Raw genomic sequence first — 17637 nt, 5'->3', positions numbered from 1 at the left:
GTCGTCTTCACCATCATCATTATATGTCATCATCATCATCATAAGACTCATAATATATTTGTACATTTTTGTAAAGAAAATGCCTGCACAGTGTATGTAGCATTCACGTTGCATGACTGAATGCATTAATGTTTTTGTATGTAATGAAAAACACACACATTACACGAATATGTTCTAGTAATTAAATTCCTTGAGAATCTAGGATTTGATATACTAGCACTGACGTCAGATTGCGGATTCTGCCCTGTTTATTTGAGCTTACTCTTAAGCAAATAAAAAATAATGAAATCTATAGAGATCCATTTATGGGAAGGCTCTGTTTACTTCCACAGCGCTGCTATATGTTTATAAGGATTTTGCTTATGGAACAACGCTGAGAGGAAATCTATGGCATCAGCTGAGATGTCATTTAGCAGATGAGTTGAGGGGACAATTCTATTTTTAATATATTTTCTGCCATAATGTCACTGGTATATACTACTTGTAAGTACTGCTATACACTTTTACAATTATCTTAAATGTTAAACATTTGAGGCACTCTAAATGCAACTAATCAAACACATCGTGATGTTGTTGTAATTAGCCTACATGCACCTGCATGGACAGTTTTGAGAATGGTAACCAAGTAGCTTATAGAGGCATCCAATTTTATTCAATGTGTAACATAAAAATCTCCTAAATGTCACCTGAGTGTTTGGTGCCATGGCTTACTGAACCAACATTTGTCAAAAACACTTTAAAGCATAAATAACGCAGTGGTCCTTTGTAGCTCAGTTGGTAGAGCATGGCACGTGTAATGCTAGGGTAGTAGATTCGATTCCTAGCACCAGCCATACGCAACATTTATGCATGCATGACTGTAAGTTGGTTTGGATAAAAGCATCTGTTAAATGGCATATATTAACATAATTGGTGGTTGATGCAATTCAGTGTTTATATTTTCTTTATTCATCTCATGAATTCACAGTTTTTTTTAAACAAAACTATAATATCTCATTAGCAGTAACAAAACCCCATTGATTGTCTTGAAATTATTTCTGAAAATGATACACCCTCATAAATACAAGTACAACCATACAATGATATTTCAGATTTTTCTCTTCTTCTCCTTTGATAGATCATTTGAAGCATGGCTCAGGATGAAGTGTCAACAACACACTTGATGAAGATTGTGTCGTCTTTCAAGTAGGCATGCTTAGGCGAGTGAAGTTTACCAAGAGGGAAGAAAAGTGGGCAACCACTGGCCACATTCATATCAGAGACAGGCCTTTGGAAGGATGAGGAGGTTAGATCGGGCCGGAAGGCGTCAATCACGTGTTCTCTGTGATTCTGATCAAGCAGGAAGAAGGTGACCTGGTGAGGAGATATGCTGATTAGACATTAACATGTCTGACAGACACTCACAAGATGGCTGATCATTCTTCATAATGTTAATGATGCAGAGGGAAAGAGATGAGAACTACATCCACAAAGAGGCATGGTGAGTTTTTGTTGAGTTTTATCTACTGTAGAGACACATCTCAAATAACATTTCAGTTGAAAACTTCAACCCTTTAAATAAACCATTTATGATGTATGTTACACAGATATAACACAGAGAGTCTTCCTTACCTTGTGCTTGAATGGCCATGAGAGGAGAAGGTCATACTCCCCCTTCATGATCACAAAGAAAAGAGAGATATGAGTGCCTTTTCCCACCCCGTCACCATTCAGGTACAGCCTCATGCACACCTTGAATCCATACCTGGCTGTGTAGAACGCTAGAAAAAGGAGAGAGGACACAAACACATTGATATAAACTTGTTCCAGTGTTTCAGTGGATACAAATCATATTGGAGGGAACTTGGTTCCTCTGAACCAGTGCTGTCTGTATAATGTTTCAACAAAGCATCTACCTAAGAACGATTTAGTTCAAATGAAGCACTTTCTAATGAAGGCCTATTTAATGCTGTATGCATAGAAGACTGTCCCTCCGTGTAAATAGACTGCCCTTCACAACTGGTTCCAATGTTTTAGATCAAGTTGAAAGAGTACTGTACCTGGAGAGTACAGGTTTGGTCTATTCCCATGGCTAGAGACGGCCTCCTTCATTTTGGTGCTGAGGTCAGACAATCTCCAGATGAAGGTGCCGTCATAAGAGACCTCCTGGTGGGCGCTGAGACATTGTTTCATGGAGCTAATGACCAGATCTTTCCTGGCCATTCTATGCTCCTGCTCTGTCACCTACAGGGCAATATTCAATTAAATTCAAAACAACTTTATTAATCTCCTCAGGGTCAATTAAGAAGGCATAGTCAGGTTACTGTATCAACATCCTCCACATACAAATGTAGTATGTTAATTTGATCACCATGTTGCAGGACACCTTTCCTGCAATGCAGAACATTTCAAATTATTTATTTTTTTAAGTTTTAAAAGGCATCTGGTGTTTGTAATTTCCACTTTGAAAGTTGTGTTTTTGATTTGAGAGAAATATTGGAGCATATGGTTACAGTGAATACAACAGATAAAAACTTCTTGACAATGTAAAATTACCTTATATTCTTCTGTTAATTAAGCTGACACATTTTATTATCCAGTGCAACAAGCACAGAGACCATTGTAATGTGTTCAACTGATAAACAGGGCCTGCTCCTGGCATAAGTGACATAATCAGTCGGTTAGGGCCCCCCGGCCGCTAGGGGGTCCTCGACCCAAAAAATGTAATAATAACTTTTTAAATGTTTTAGGAACTCAGTCAGGGTCTCAACTTACCGTTGAGGGTTACAATATTAGAACACACAAGGTACAAGTTCAACATTTGGTTGTGTCTCAATTAGCCATGTCAGTTTACAATATTTAGATTGGTAAATTAGTCTAACCAGTTATCTATACTTAAAGTAATCGTGGCCAAATAGCAACCGGGCACAGAGGGCACGTGCCCCGGGGCCCTGACCTCCAGGGATCCCACATTGATTTTCTTAGTCACTCTCACTCAGATCATTAACATCACATAAGTCATGGCAAAATGTGTAGAATTGCAGGAAATCTACTTCAAAACATACATTTTTCTCTCCAGGGGCGGGATTCTTAAGAACAGATTTATCAAATATTTACTCAGAGTTACAGTAGGAAATCCCCCAAAAGCTGAAATCCCCACAGCTGTCACTGAATAATGACATCTCTTTTCCCATTCATTATGAGTAAGGGGGTTGTTGAATTGTGATTTTCATCAACTGACTCCCATCAACAGTAACTTGTGCATTCTTAAGCCATTTATGGCATGTTTATGCCACTTTTTATGGCTCCTGATTTTCTATTTCACTTTTTTGTCTCATAAATGTGTCTTTTTTGTCTGCTGCTGTTTGACATTAAATGTTCCCTTGGGATAAATAAAGTACCTATTGTATTCTACAGATGTAGGATCTTCATTTGATCACTCTGTTGCAGGAGAACTTTCCTGTAATTCAGGAAATGTTTAACTCGTAGTGTATTTTCAGGTTTAAAAAACCTCTAAAGTTGGTCATTTCCACTTTGAAATTTCAGACTTGATTTTTCCTTACGAAAAATGTATCACCCACTACAACATGTCTATTAAGTATAATCCACATAATGATTCACATTTCCTGTTGCTGCAGGATTATTTTCCTACTGTAGGAAACTGGCTCAAATTAAGATCCTACATCAGTATGTACTGCTACATGAGAAGAGGCTGTCTACTCTAAGAGTCAGGGAGGAATGCTTGCAGAAGCGGCATATAAATTGATATTTTTCAGGAAGGCCAAATTCATTCTTGACAACAGTCCGTTTTTCCGACCAATATGTGACATTTGAGGATTTCCTTTCCCCATCACTGTTCAGGCAGCCAGACCAGCATTTTATTATGCTATTTTACTTCAAGAATAGTGGGTGTATGCAGCAATACTTAGTCTACAATTCCACCGCTGCAAATTAGGAGCATCAGAAAAGTTACTTTCTTGAACGTATTAGCCTACTTTTCTACAATTTGGGAGGATAGTAGACGCATGCACTTCTTAATAGTTGTTTTAAGAAGTATAATTCAACTGAACTTATTGGAGTGTGATTCAACTTTTTGGAAGTTCACGGCATGCTCTGGAATGAATCAGCTGGTCCACAAAGATGAGTTTATGCTCGAACTCAAGATATACTGTACCTTTATTTCTAAGTGATAAATCATTTCCTGGTTGCTCTGGTTCTCCCTCTCCACAGCCTTCATGCTCAGCTGGGTCTTCTCCACCTCCCTGTTCAGGACGGAGATGATGTTCTCAGATATCTGGACCCTCTGCTGCAGTGTGTCTATCTGCCGCCCTAGGTCCAAGAGTTTGGTCACCTGGTCATCATCTCGCAGGCTGTGAGCTGCCGAGCTATTCCTTCCGTCCTCTCCTTCCGTCTCCAGCTCCCCTTCCCCCTTTAATAGTCCCATGTCCCAATGGAGCCTCAGGCCAGACAGAGTGTCTCTGAGATGGGGCAGCTGCTCATCCATAGCCCTGTTCTCCTTGCCTGGGGCAGGGGCTGTTAGTGGGGAGGCCTGCAGGTCACTGCTGGTAGTGGTGGCAGCACGCAGCAGGAGCTGAAGGTGGCCAACATGGCTGCTGTTCTCATGCACTCTCAGCTTCTCTGTGGTCCCCTAAAATACATGGGATTAGAAGGCAAAAATGTCAATAACTGTACTGCAAAAGCTTTCTAATTTGCCACATTATTTGTATTTGATGCCCCATTTATTATAATGCAGTAATGGCATTAATAGAATACCTTAAATGTGCAACCAACTTCAGAGAAAACACAATACTCTTTCCCCTTGGAACCTGGAAGAGGATTACTCTGTAGAATCAAGACAATTTTGACAATTAACATGTGGCAACAAAGAAGTGTTTCACAGCAACCATCAGCTATACAACAAATAACATCATTGGATTTGGCAGGCGCTACATTAAGAACAAACATATTTTTTCCTACCTTTCCATTTCTTTGTTTTTTATCCGCTTTTTCCTCTCCAAGACTGTGACATGAGTGTGTCTGTAAAATAACACACAAAAATGCTGAAGATATTGAGAGAATCAGTCATCTGTAGGCCTACAGTTTCTTTCATAGAATCGATAGCTACACGAGGTATCTAGTAATACCATTGATTAAGTACAGCATTACTTAAGTAGTACAGTACAGTAGAACGGGCGGCAGGGTAGCCTAGTGGTTAGAGCGTTGGACTAGTAACCGGAAGGTTGCAAGTTCAAACCCCCGAGCTGACAAGGTACAAATCTGTCGTTCTGCCCCTGAACAGGCAGTTAACCCACTGTTCCTAGGCTGTCATTGAAAATAAGAATTTGTTTTTAACTGACTTGCCTAGTTAAATAAAAATAAATTACTTAAGTAGTACAGTATTACTGTTTCAGTGTAGTGAGTAGTATGCACTTAAAGCTTTTGCAGTCGGTTCTAACAACCCCTTGTATACATTTTACCCCGAATCATGATGCCCTACCCCCTAATGGTCAACCTAACTTTACTTGAGTCTAAAGTGTTCTGTGGCTTTCTGCTCCCCTTCGCTGCAGTCCAACGCTCTCAGCAGTCACCCGCCCTACTCAGATCACTGGCGAAAGGGAATATGGGGAAGCAGTAAACACTAGAGACCCTGCGGCTTCAGCTGCGCTGCAGGGACCCCTCCAATGTCACACTGACCCCATCTCCAAGACCCCAACCAATGTTTTTCTTTACTAGAGAACAATTCCAACATATTTTTTTTTAGAATTCCCAGCTCTGTAACTCCTGCAGTTTAGAGCCACAGGAAACAGTACACTGGCTATTTATTTCCATAACTCCATTAGTCAGCAAGCACTACATTTTTATTGGGTGTGTTCCAAACTTTCAAAACTCATGGAACTCTTTACCTCTTATCTAACCATTTTGTAGGAGGAAAAACACTTCATACCAGGGCTGAACATCTCAGAATGTCAGCGAGACCTGTTAGTGTCAGTATTTGCAACTCAGGCGAGGTGGTTAGTTTGACAGCTACTGAATGCACGTCTGGAACTGGATAATTTGGGCCAGTCTTACCTGTAGCTCTATGGGGCGCAAAGAGTGGCAGCATGCAGGGCACACTGACATGTTGTTTGGACAGGCCTTCTCCAGGTGACAGGCCAAGGCTTTTCGCAGCACCATGTGACCACAGCCTATGTTGCAGGGGATTAGGGCATACTCACACTGCCCCTGGTGCTCCTGAACGAGGATTCAAGACAATTCAGAAAGGACAACAAAGCAATCTATAACCAAACCGAGCTCAGCACAACATTTCAGTGAATCAATCAATTTCATCCTCAACATCTCGATCTCAGTGCAAAATCAATATCAGCCATCAGGGGCCATTTTGATCTAGATCATTCAAAATAGGCCTCTGTTCTTTTTATTAGATTCTGTTTCCCCTTCTTTTTCAAATAAACTTTCAATGGCAACATTTCAACTAAACTTTATAAGATGATATACTTGTAATAAACAACCTAATTATCTTAGCAGCATTGGATGATGTATAATCACTAAGTACTGTCCTTATTAGAATTGTAGCATTGTGATCGAAATAACTTAGCTAATTATGCAACTACTGTAAAGAACATTTGGCATTTTACCTACAAATTACAGTGTATTTTTTAAATAAAAAATAAAGCTACAGCACCAGTCAAAGGCTTGGACACACCTACTCATTCAAGGGTCTTTCTTAATGTGTACTGTTTTCTACATTGTAGGATGATAGTGAAGATATCAAAACTATGAAATAACACATATGCAATCATGTAGTGTCCAAACAAATCAAAATATATTTTATATTTGAGATTCTTTAAAGTCCCACCCTTTGCCATGATGACAGCTTTGCACACTTCTGGCATTCTCTCAACCAGCTTTAAAGTTTCTTCAAGTGCAGTTGCAAAAACCATCAAGCATTATGATGAAACTGGCTCTCAGCACAGGAAAGGAACACCTAGAGTTACCTCTGCTGCAGAGGATAAGTTAATTCGAGTTAACTGCACCTCAGATTGCAGCCCAAATAAATGCTTCACAGAGTTCAAGTAACAGACACATCTCAACACCAACTGTTCAGAGGAGACTGCGTGAATCAGGCCTTCATGATCGAATTGCTGCAAAGTAACCACTACTAAAGGACACCAATAATAAGAAGAAACTTGCTTGGGCCAAGAAACGAGCAATGGACATTAGACTGGTGGAAATCTGTCCTTTGGTCTGATGACCTCTGTGTCTTTGTGAGATGCAGAGTAGGCGAACAGATGATCTCCGCATGTGTGGTTCCCACCGTGAAGCATGGAGGAGGAGGTGTGATGGTGTGGGGGTGCTTTGCTGGTGACACTGTCAGTGATTTATTTAGAATTCAATGCACACTTAACCATCATGGATACCACAGAATTCTGCAGTGATACACACTGCATATGTGAGAACTCCTTCAAGACAGTTGTGAAAGCATTCCTCATGAAGCTGGTTGAGAGAATGCCAAGAGTGGGCAAAGCTGTCATCAAGGCAAAGGGTGGCTACTTTGAAGAATCTGAAATATAACATATATTTAGATTTGTTTAACACTTTTTTGGTTACTACATGACTACATATGTGTTATTTTATCATTTTGATGTCTTCACTATTATTCTACAATGTAGAAAATAGTGAAAGAAAGAAACCCCTGAGTAGGTGTGTCCAAACTTTTGACTGGTACGGTCTATCAGTGTCACTGTCACACAAAAAAGTCATTCTTAAATGTATCCTTCAAATGTATAAAAAAGTGTCAATACCTCAAAGTCTTTGAGAATACTCCTCCAGGAGCAACCTTGGTTAGCACAATGCACTTTCAACTCCAAGATCTCCTTATTGATGGCTGCATCACTGAATAACTGATGTAACACATAGGAGAAAGATGATCAACTTTCAGTACTTCAATTAATAATTCAGTACTTCCACTTTAAATCACTTTATTCCTCAGAGGGAAAACGTTTATGCATAATAAAGAATGGCCGGATTTCTATATATCACACTGGCGATTTCTTCAGTGCTAAACTGGTTTGAACGACAACGTTTTCCGGCTGTCATTGTTCTGAGTTGATACAGTTTGAAGTGGATCTTTGAAGTGCTGCTGTCTGTGTCTCTATACTGTTAGATTTCAGAAGCAATAAACACACAGAGCCATTCTATCGCTTTAATCATCATCATAATAATCATTCAATATTACAGTAGCTAGTGAAAACTGACGACCAACAATGCACCCACTGTGGAAGGAACAGTCGGAGGCAGTCAAGCCTTTGCTTTGTGACCATAGAAAAGGGAAGATGAATGCTAAATGTAAGGTAAAAAATGTGAGTTACTGTTATAAGCTTCAGCAATTAGTTTCCATTCCACTGTGATGCTCACTAAGTATTCAATGTGGCTCATTAACCCGATTGAATCAAAATATAATAGTCATCCGCCATGAAAATAGATTTTTCCAAATGTTCCGTCATATTGATATGAATATACTACGAGCCTATTATTTTAGCACGACAGACCAAAATCCTAATTAAACAAGTGAGCTGATTATGGGGCGTCTGCTGTTCTGCCTCTAGGATGATGGGAGGAGCTCATGCTGAACCACATTCTTCTGGGCTTAGACTTGGATCAGAAGCATTCGGTTACAGTGATGACCAACATGGGCTCATTAATATGGTATTATCAAAAATAATACCTTTTAACCATTGTAGTTATATGTCACGCATGCTGAAGTATTAGTTTTATGTTACCTGCTGACTTAACATATTACTATTCACTAGTAATTTTTTGGTGAGACACATGTCTCCGCCATAGAAAAACAATACTGCATTTTGACATGAATGGGAATGTCCTTTTTAGTCATTATTTTTCTATGGACTCAGAACCTCAGCAGTGGACTAATTTACCTCAGACACATTTCAACTGGTTCAACGCTGTGAACTCTACAGCCATTCTAATTACACCACTCCACTCCACTCCAGCAATCTCTTCACATTGATTGTCTTTCTCAATTCTTACATTCTTCGGAAGACTTAGACCAGAATAGTGAAATAGTTTTGTCAATGCAATTCTCTGGTGAGAATTCAGCTAAAATCAGAATATAAACTCTGATTAGAGGGGGTAGATTATGTCACTGCCAATGTCAGACCTATGAGTCTCCTGTTTTGGGGAGCTGAAAAGTATAACTCAATTGTCAGTGTTTTAAACAATATCTAGGGCACTATTCAATCCGTAGCGCTGAAGAGCTGCGCTACAGTGCAGTAGAAATATAATTAAAGCTAATGTTCCCGCTTTAGCAGAGACTGCATTCAGAGTAAACGTTGCATATGTCAGACAATAGTAAATAATTTTATCTATCCAGATACAATATTTACTATTGCACATTTATTTTGTGTAGGAATACAAAGGATTAAATGCCAGACGTAGATGGAAGGTAGATGGATGGTAGATGGAAGGTACTGTAGATGGATGGTAGATGGAAGGTAGATGGATGGTAGATGGAAGGTACTGTAGATGGATGGTAGATGGAAGGTAGATGGATGGTAGATGGAAGGTACTGTGGATGGATGGTAGATGGAAGGTAGATGGATGGTAGATGGAAGGTACTGTAGATGGATGGTAGATGGAAGGTACTGTAGATGGATGGTAGATGGAAGGTAGATGGATGGTAGATGGAAGGTACTGTAGATGGATGGTAGATGGAAGGCAGATGGATGGTAGATGGAAGGTACTGTAGATGGATGGTAGATGGAAGGCAGATGGATGGTAGATGGAAGGTAGATTAAAGGTAAATCACAGAGAATATTTGAAAGGTAAGGGAAGGTAGATGGAAGGTAGATTGGATGGTAGATGGAAGGTACTGTAGATGGATGGTAGATGGAAGGTAGATGGAAGGTAGATTAAAGGTTGAGGAAGGTAGATGGATGGTAGATGGAAGGTAGATGGAAGTTTGAAGAAGGTAGATGGAAGGTAGCTGGAAGGTTGAGGAAGGTAGATGGATGGTAGATGGAAGGTGGATGGAAATCTGAAGAAGGTAGATAGAAGGAGAGTGCTTGGGATAACACTAGAAGCACCAATATTATACTGTTGTAGAGCCTCTATTTGAATGTGTATTTAGGAATAAATGTAATCTTGCTTCCCTATATTAGAGCAGAATCCTACCCACATCAGGTCCATTCACACAGCACCTTGGCGTCTGTACCATGCATAATAGTAAAATAATGAAGAATGTAAATGATGATCACACCTCTATGTAAAGATACAGGGGCACGGGGGACTCTTCAACAACTGTTTCCCTTTGGATTCAACTCATCCAATGTAGTTTTTTTTTACAGGAAAGTTCACTTTTTGACGCTGTGGTGTTATAGTGAGTCTGAAAAGATAACTGTAGCCTACATTTAGAATGGCATTTTAAAGGATGTCCTAACAAGGGGCAATCTGGGATTTGAAAAATAACAAAGTAGTCATCCTGCCACTTGTTTTGGTAAATGGCTGAGGGATGGGGCTGGAGAAAGGTGAACACTAGACGGAGCTATGGATGCTAGGCTTGACCATCCATGAGATTTAAAAAAACATGTTTTGAATCATACCTGTGTTTATTAACAATTGCATTGTTTTATAAACAATGGAGTAAAACAGGCTTATAATTTGGGCTCTGATGGGTTACGACAGTTGAGCTAAACTCACGAGGCATTTACAAGTTAAATTCCCCAACAATCCATGGCTATATATCATAAATGTAAAAGTTCAAAAAGAATGTACCAATCCCAGATTGCCTCTTTAATGTGTTGTTGAAGTGTTTTTTTTGCAGTAACTTATCTGTGCCGTAATGTTTTTGTTGCCCATACTCAAGGTCATATAGGCTTGCTGTATCATTCAATTCTATCCACTTGTGCTATGACAGCATTTAAACAAAGTTCAGTAATACTATACATACATTGTCTGATGTCAGTATGCTTGTTTCACTCTCTGAGCTTGGATCTTCTTCTTTGCACATCTTGCAAACAAGGTTGTTGTTATTACTAAATAACAACAATGAACATATGGGATTAGATTTACAATACAATATACACAGATATGTTAACAGAATTGTAATATCTTAACTTAATTTAAGGAAATGGCAAAAAAGGGAAGTTGTAAGCTGTGTTAGAAATAGTTCACTTTGGTTATTGTTGAAGATGTTTCACAAAACTTTGAATAGAAGTCATTGAAATGCCTTACCTCACTAACCAACTGACACAGGCGAGGCAGTAGCGGTGGCCGCACAAAGTTTGACGTGCCTCATTCAGTACGTTATTACAGTTGCTGCACAGGTACTTCTGCTGGGGTACATCATCGCAAATACTTTGAGGAAATCCAGAAGGATACTCATTTTCACCTGGTGCAGATGGATCATTGTGTAAGTTGCCAGTCGGTTTTAAACTAGACTCCATTTATAATTCACCAAGTTATGTTTAAGATGGTAATTGTCACTATTCTCTCCTAATATATGATGTGTCCATTAAATAGTGTCAACCTTTGTAACCTTTTTGAAGCGAGAAAACTACCGTGGGTTTCCCCCCTGTGGTAACCTGGAAACGTGTTAAAACCCCATGTGTGGTGCCGAGCAATGTTGTACTTTACGGTGAGTAAGGCATCAACTCCAAGCATGGTGTGCAAATGAGGGGTAAATATTTCCAGGAGCCAGCTTACGTAATGCTATTACCCCCTACCATACGCTTTCTCTCTCTCTCTCTCTCTCTCTCTCTCTCTCTCTCTCTTCTTCTTTCTTTCTTTCTCTGCCTCTCACTCTCCCCCTTTCTCTCTCTCTCTCTCTCTCTCTCTCTCTCTCTCTCTCTCTCTCTCTCTCTCTCTCTCTCTCACTCTCTTCTTTCTTTCTTTCTCTGCCTCTCACTCTCCCCCTTTCTCTCTCTCTCTGTCTCACTCTCTCTCAAGCTTTCTCCCTCGCCCTCTCCCCCTTCTCTCTCTCTCCCCTCCCCCTCCCCCTCTCTCTCCCTCCCCATCTCTCTCCCTCAAACACACACACACACACACACACACAGTTATTGTAACCTATTTCTCAGAAATCGCGAGGGGGTTCAATTGCCTCCATGACCGTCACATCCGCCAAATAGGAAAGTCCCTGTTCTATCATTTCCACACATCCTGTCACTCAACACCGAACACAACCTTGTGGTAGAGGCCCCTGAGAAGTTTGCCTATTGTTGCTGTTACTGTCAGTAAAAAAAGTTTTTTTGTCATTATACAGAATAACTCAATTAGGTAACTGAAGATGATTACAATAATGAGCACATTACTAAAACATGACGGTTGTAAAAAAAACACACACACAACACACAATACGACATAAGCATTGACTCCTCAAAAGGTCCCATAAAAATGAACCATAACTATCTGCTTTGTTGTTGCATGGCAACAGGCTGACATGGCAAAACTAACAGCGATGCAAGTAATATGCAAGGATGTTTTAAAAGTGCAGTTTACAGGAGCATTCACAAGATCCATTTTTCTTGGCAAAACAGCATATTTTCTATTCACATTGGTATTATTCTAAAATAATCTGTTCAAAGTTGAAGCACTGTACAGTACAACCAAAGATACTAGTAACTAACCTGAGATACACCACCGATGTTGTTACCAATGGGAGAAAATGAAACATAGTGGGCAGAACAAGTAAGGATGTGGTCAGAGCCAAGCACAAGCTAGCGAGATCCTATTGGCTCTTTCTAGCATGTATTTGCATAATTCCATTAGGGAACGCCTACTCTGTGAAGTGTGTGTGTGTGCAATAACTCAATTCGCCTTTGCACTCCTAACGATGCAATTTTTAAGTCGACAAAACTCATTGCACTCTGTTCGTAACAGACTCTAGTTTTGGGAACAAAAAACTGTATTGGTATTGAGATTGAATGTTTCATCGATAAGAACATCCGCAGAATGTCGGCCAAATTTCATCTAGCTCCATCTTCTCTCACTTTCTGCCACTGGACTTCCTCTCATCACCATATTTGGTGGTGAGTGGAAGTTCTAAATGGATGCTTCAGATGTATACATCTGGTGAGACAACGGGCTCCTTCTTCCATCTGTGCTACAACCACATGAGAACACAAATGATATAAAACCTATTGGACTGCTCTTGCTTAAACATTTGCTCATTCAAATTAAAGTTATAATAGCTCTAAAGCATATTCAAGTAAAATCGTAATAAAGAGAAAACAATACCTTAAGAAATCCATAAATGTATAACTGTTGTGCAGTTTATATCTGGAGGCTACATTGAGGTTTTACTTTCATTATTCTTCGGCATTAGTGAGTAAGCCTAAGCTTTAGGGCCTAACTTTATGTGCGCCAAATAGCAACAGGCAGGTAAAGTTTTGGTGAAGTGGTAAAAGAGGATGATGATCGCATCCTCACACATAACATCGCCAGCACTGCTCTCACCATCTTTTACCACTTCACCAAAACTTTCCCAAACGTTACTTTAATGGCCCTCCGTTGTCTTTATTTTCAACTCTCCATTTCACAGCTTTTCTCTTATTGAATTCAACTCAAGCATTGTTCTTTTTGCCTCTGTGGATCAAAGTTTTTCAGCCATTTGGCTTTTGGGGTGTAGGCTACTTGGCACGCATATAGTTTGGCCCTAAAGATTAGGCTTATGCACTAACGCCAGATAGCCTAAAATAATGAGAGAAAAACTAAATGTAGCTTACAGATATGAATTGCACTAGAATGATACATTTACAGATTTTTTAAAGGTATTGTTTCTCTTTACTCAACCTGGCCGCAACCCACCCGCCCTTCATCCAACCAATATATCATGACCCTAAATCCACCAGTATAACAATGCGTGTTATGAGTCAACCTATACGTCACTAACTCTCCACCCCTTTTGTTTTACACATTACTTGGACACCTCCCTAAATAGGAGAGATTTTCTAGAACTGACCTTTTGTGTCAGTAACTTGTGGTGTATGCAGTTCAGTCTGAACACAAAGAACTGAGAGTTGCTGTAAACATCAAACTGTACTGTCTCTGTCTCTGTACTTCACTGACTCTGATGGCCCTGATAAGGAACAGACCTGGGTTCAAATCAAATACTATTTCAAATTATTTCAAAAACTTTATCTGGGCTTAATTTGAGCTTGCCTGGCACAATGGAACCAATAGAACCAGATTGCAGTCCCCTCCCATTTGGTAATCCAGGCAGAGTTGAGCAAACTAGAGCTAAAGTATTTTAAATATTTCCAATAGTTTTTGAACCCACGTCTACTGAGAAACAGAACAGCAGGAACACAGGCTTTTTATAGGGTAATGATGACAGTGGCTCAACACACCATATCGCTCCCCATTTTCTCTTGTACACCTCACACAACAGCCCTGAACTGTCAGAATGTCATTTTCAAATACTTCACCCAATGAGTCTATTGCTGCAACATGGTGGGATAATTAGAGTGTTTGGCTGGATGGGGCACACACAGTTTATTCACCAACTACTTGTTTCCTGGTGCCATAATTTCCTGTTGTAAATTGCATAATGATGCTTGGATGTCATAGGTTATTCCATCCAGCCATTGAATTCTTAATTCTTAGCTTCCTCATTGACAAAGGTTTGTTGCGCCTAGAGCCATAACTAATGTGCTTGCTTCAAGACTGCTCTAGACATTCAACATACTTCTTCTCCCTACTATTCTTTAGACCACAATTGATCTTAAACCTTTTAAGCTAGACACCCCATTCCATTTCTAAAACATGTAGACATACCACACATAGATTGCAGCTGTTGATACCATTTGTAGTTTTTAAACTATTAAGTATTTTGTCCTCCTAAAAATATTGCAGAACAGAAATAACTTCTACCAATCAGGAGATTAAACTATTTAAGTAAGCGCATCACCTTCTATCCTACCTTGTTTCTAAACTAGGCTAACTTCCCACTGACATTTCTAAAGGCACCGTCTCACCATTCCTGGTCTGTAACGCTTGATTGCAACACTTAAAGATGCCTGCAAGAGAGAGCTCATATTATATCAAGTGGTCAAAGTGTCCAGAAAGTAGGCTTTGAGAGAGAGAGAGAGAGAGAAAGAGGGAGAGAGAGAGAAAGAGGGGGGGAGAGAGAGAGAAAGAGAGAGAGAGAGAGAGAGAGAGAGAGAGAGAAGGGGGGGAAGAGAGAGAGAAAGAGAGGAAGAGAGAGGGACAGAGAACGAGGGGGGGAGAGAGAGAGAGAAAGAGAAAGAGAGAGAGAGAAAGAGAGGAAGGGAGAGGGAGAGAGAAAAGGAGAGAAAGAGAGGGAGAGAGAGACACACACACACAAACACACACACAATCTATTCTAGGCTCATCTTTTCAATTACCTGCTTATGAGCCCCGCTCCAGAAAGCCTTGTTCTAGCCTCCCTGACTTGAAGAGTAATTACCAGGCATAAATATGTCAACTGGAGACAGATAATACAAAATAGGAGATGACACAGAAATAGTTCCAACGCACCAAGCATACATACACCAAGAAAATGAATATTTCATAAATGCTGTTGAGAACATTCAAACACAGTAGCAGGATTCAAGAAAAAGCCATGGACATCCAGGGAAATAGCCCGGTCAGGAGAGTTGGTTTAGATTGAAAACATCCTGAGCTAATAGTCATTGTAGTATATGATAGACTGTTTACAAATGTCTACCTGGTCTCATTCCGTTCCACAAAACAAACCATTTCTGCCTATTTTTTGGTTCATAAACAAAAAGAAAAATGAACCGAAAGGGAACGGTGATGGACATTGTGCATTTAGGGGAAAAACGATGAGAACAGCAGAAGTCAGTCGTCTTCCTAAGGGGGAGTTATATTGAAGGACATGCACAATTTCACGCCTTAGTAACTTCCACGGATGGTGGGTTAGGGCTATTAGGGTCTTGGATAAGGATGCAGTTCAACAGATCACCACTAGAGGTTCCAGAGGTCATTAAAGTCACAGACATACTAATTTTTAGGGAGGATATTGTATTTCTAATATATTATAGCAGCCTATTTATGTAGAATAAACATATTTTTGTACCTCCCCAAAATTACAAACTGACAGTAGTCTCTTATTGAGAATGTTTTGTTCAATGTCTTTCTCATCACCACTTTGGGCTCCCGAGTGGCGCAGCGGTCTAGGGCACTGCATCTAAGTGCAAGTCCTGGCTTGAATCCAGGTTGTATCAGATCTGGATGTGATGGGGAGTCCCATAGGGCGTCGCACAATTGGCCCAGCGTCTTCCAGGTTTGGCCGGGGTAGGCCGTCATTGTAAATAAGAATTTGTTCTTAACTGACTTGCCTAGTTTAAATAAAGGTTTTAAAAAAAAGATTGTGGAATCATGGATTATCATCTAATTTTGTAGTCTTACCATAATGAGCTATACCATAAGGCTACAATAATAACAAAGAAAGAACTAAGCTTGTAAAATTATAAATGTTAGTACATGTAAGATACCTTTATGAAGCTTCTAAACAGACATTACCACCCAGACCCTTTAAACCTTTATTTTCAAATGCTGTGAAGAGACAACTATACACATCTAAACAATGGTTTCTTTTTTTATTCCTTTTGAGACAAAAACATACAAATTATACTGTATGTCAATCGCAACGTATCTGCTTTTAAAGTGCTCATATTTGACTGAGGGATCTTTTACAACAACAGCAGACCATTATAAACAGACTCAAAATAATATCAACATAAAAATCTCACCTTCAAGCTGGAGTCCTTATTGGTTAAACTACCACGTTAGATTGTGGTATTACAACAACAAAGAAGTTACTGTAAACAACAAACACTGTCGTCGTCGTCGTCCCCCCCCCCCCCCCCCCACGGACTTCTCTGCCCTGCTTCATGAGCAAAACAATAACTACGGCCGTTGGGCAGACAGTTGCGCAGTTTCCCTTACTGCGGATTCCATCTTTTGAGCTTCAGCCAAACTTAGACAGACCTCTCTACCTATCACATATTGGTGAGGTTAATAAGATATGCTTTCACTCAACCTTTAAATGGAAACATTAGCCACATCACGACGAAACAAACAGAGGTTAAATAAGGAAATAAATAAGTACATGATTACAGTAAATCAACAATGGCTGCAACATAATACAGAATTCATAGAAGACCACCACATTCCCAGCAAACACATAACTACCACATAATGTCGTTTCAAGACTCCAAGTTGTGAGCCTCAATGTGCCACTACAACTTTGCAACAACATATTTTTTACATTTGAGTAATTTAGCAGACACTCTTATCCAGAGCATCTTACAGAAGCAATTAGGGTTAAGTGCCTTGCTCAAGATCACAACGACTTATTTTTCAACTAGGCTTCGGTTACCTTCGGTAACTTGCTCAACAGTCTTATAGGCTACCTACCTGCCGCTAGCCTACCTGACATGTTGTCATTCTGACTTTTACAGCTGAGGAGGCACCACACAGATGTACAATTGTCTGCTGCCACAAAGGCATCTAAAGCAATGTCAAGTCACGGTAAAGAAGGAGAAAGACACACTGTACAGTCCTACTGTACCAGTGACACAATGCCATTCAATGCCTGGCCAAATGGCTGCTTTTTGTGGGGAATGAGTTGCCAGAAGTCATTGTATTATGATACAA

At 39.9% G+C, this 17637-nt stretch overlaps 2 protein-coding genes across 3 annotated transcripts in view; both read right to left on the bottom strand.

The window, feature by feature from the left end:
* Positions 1-925: 925 nt before the first annotated feature.
* On the bottom strand, positions 926-11917 carry traf1 (TNF receptor-associated factor 1). 2 transcript variants are annotated; one of them, XM_029637235.2, is made up of 12 exons: positions 11556-11917; positions 11230-11386; positions 10946-11030; positions 7782-7880; positions 6049-6210; positions 4957-5016; positions 4753-4821; positions 4154-4627; positions 2040-2223; positions 1745-1760; positions 1612-1653; positions 926-1353 (listed from the first exon to the last, which is right to left on the bottom strand). In XM_029637235.2, exons 1-12 carry the CDS (start codon positions 11656-11658, stop codon positions 1311-1313), a joined length of 1494 nt encoding a protein of 497 aa, XP_029493095.1. In that variant the 5' UTR covers positions 11659-11917; the 3' UTR covers positions 926-1310. The 2 variants fall into 2 exon arrangements, with proteins under 2 accessions (XP_029493095.1, XP_029493094.1); XM_029637234.2 differs by having other exon boundaries at positions 1612-1760; positions 11556-11767.
* A 4589-nt stretch (positions 11918-16506) lies between these two features.
* Positions 16507-17637, bottom strand: part of fibcd1a (fibrinogen C domain containing 1a) — a 114177-nt gene continuing 113046 nt past the window's right edge. Inside the window, exon 8 of the mRNA XM_029637233.2 lies at positions 16507-17637. This exon is cut by the window's right edge and continues 1839 nt beyond it. The gene's annotated coding sequence lies outside the window, so the exon portion shown is untranslated.

The sequence above is a fragment of the Oncorhynchus nerka genome, linkage group LG27, assembly GCF_034236695.1.
Source record: "Oncorhynchus nerka isolate Pitt River linkage group LG27, Oner_Uvic_2.0, whole genome shotgun sequence".
Taxonomy (NCBI): domain Eukaryota; kingdom Metazoa; phylum Chordata; class Actinopteri; order Salmoniformes; family Salmonidae; genus Oncorhynchus; species Oncorhynchus nerka.
Note: the sequence above shows the minus strand (reverse complement) of the source record. Positions and strands in the feature narration are given on the sequence as shown.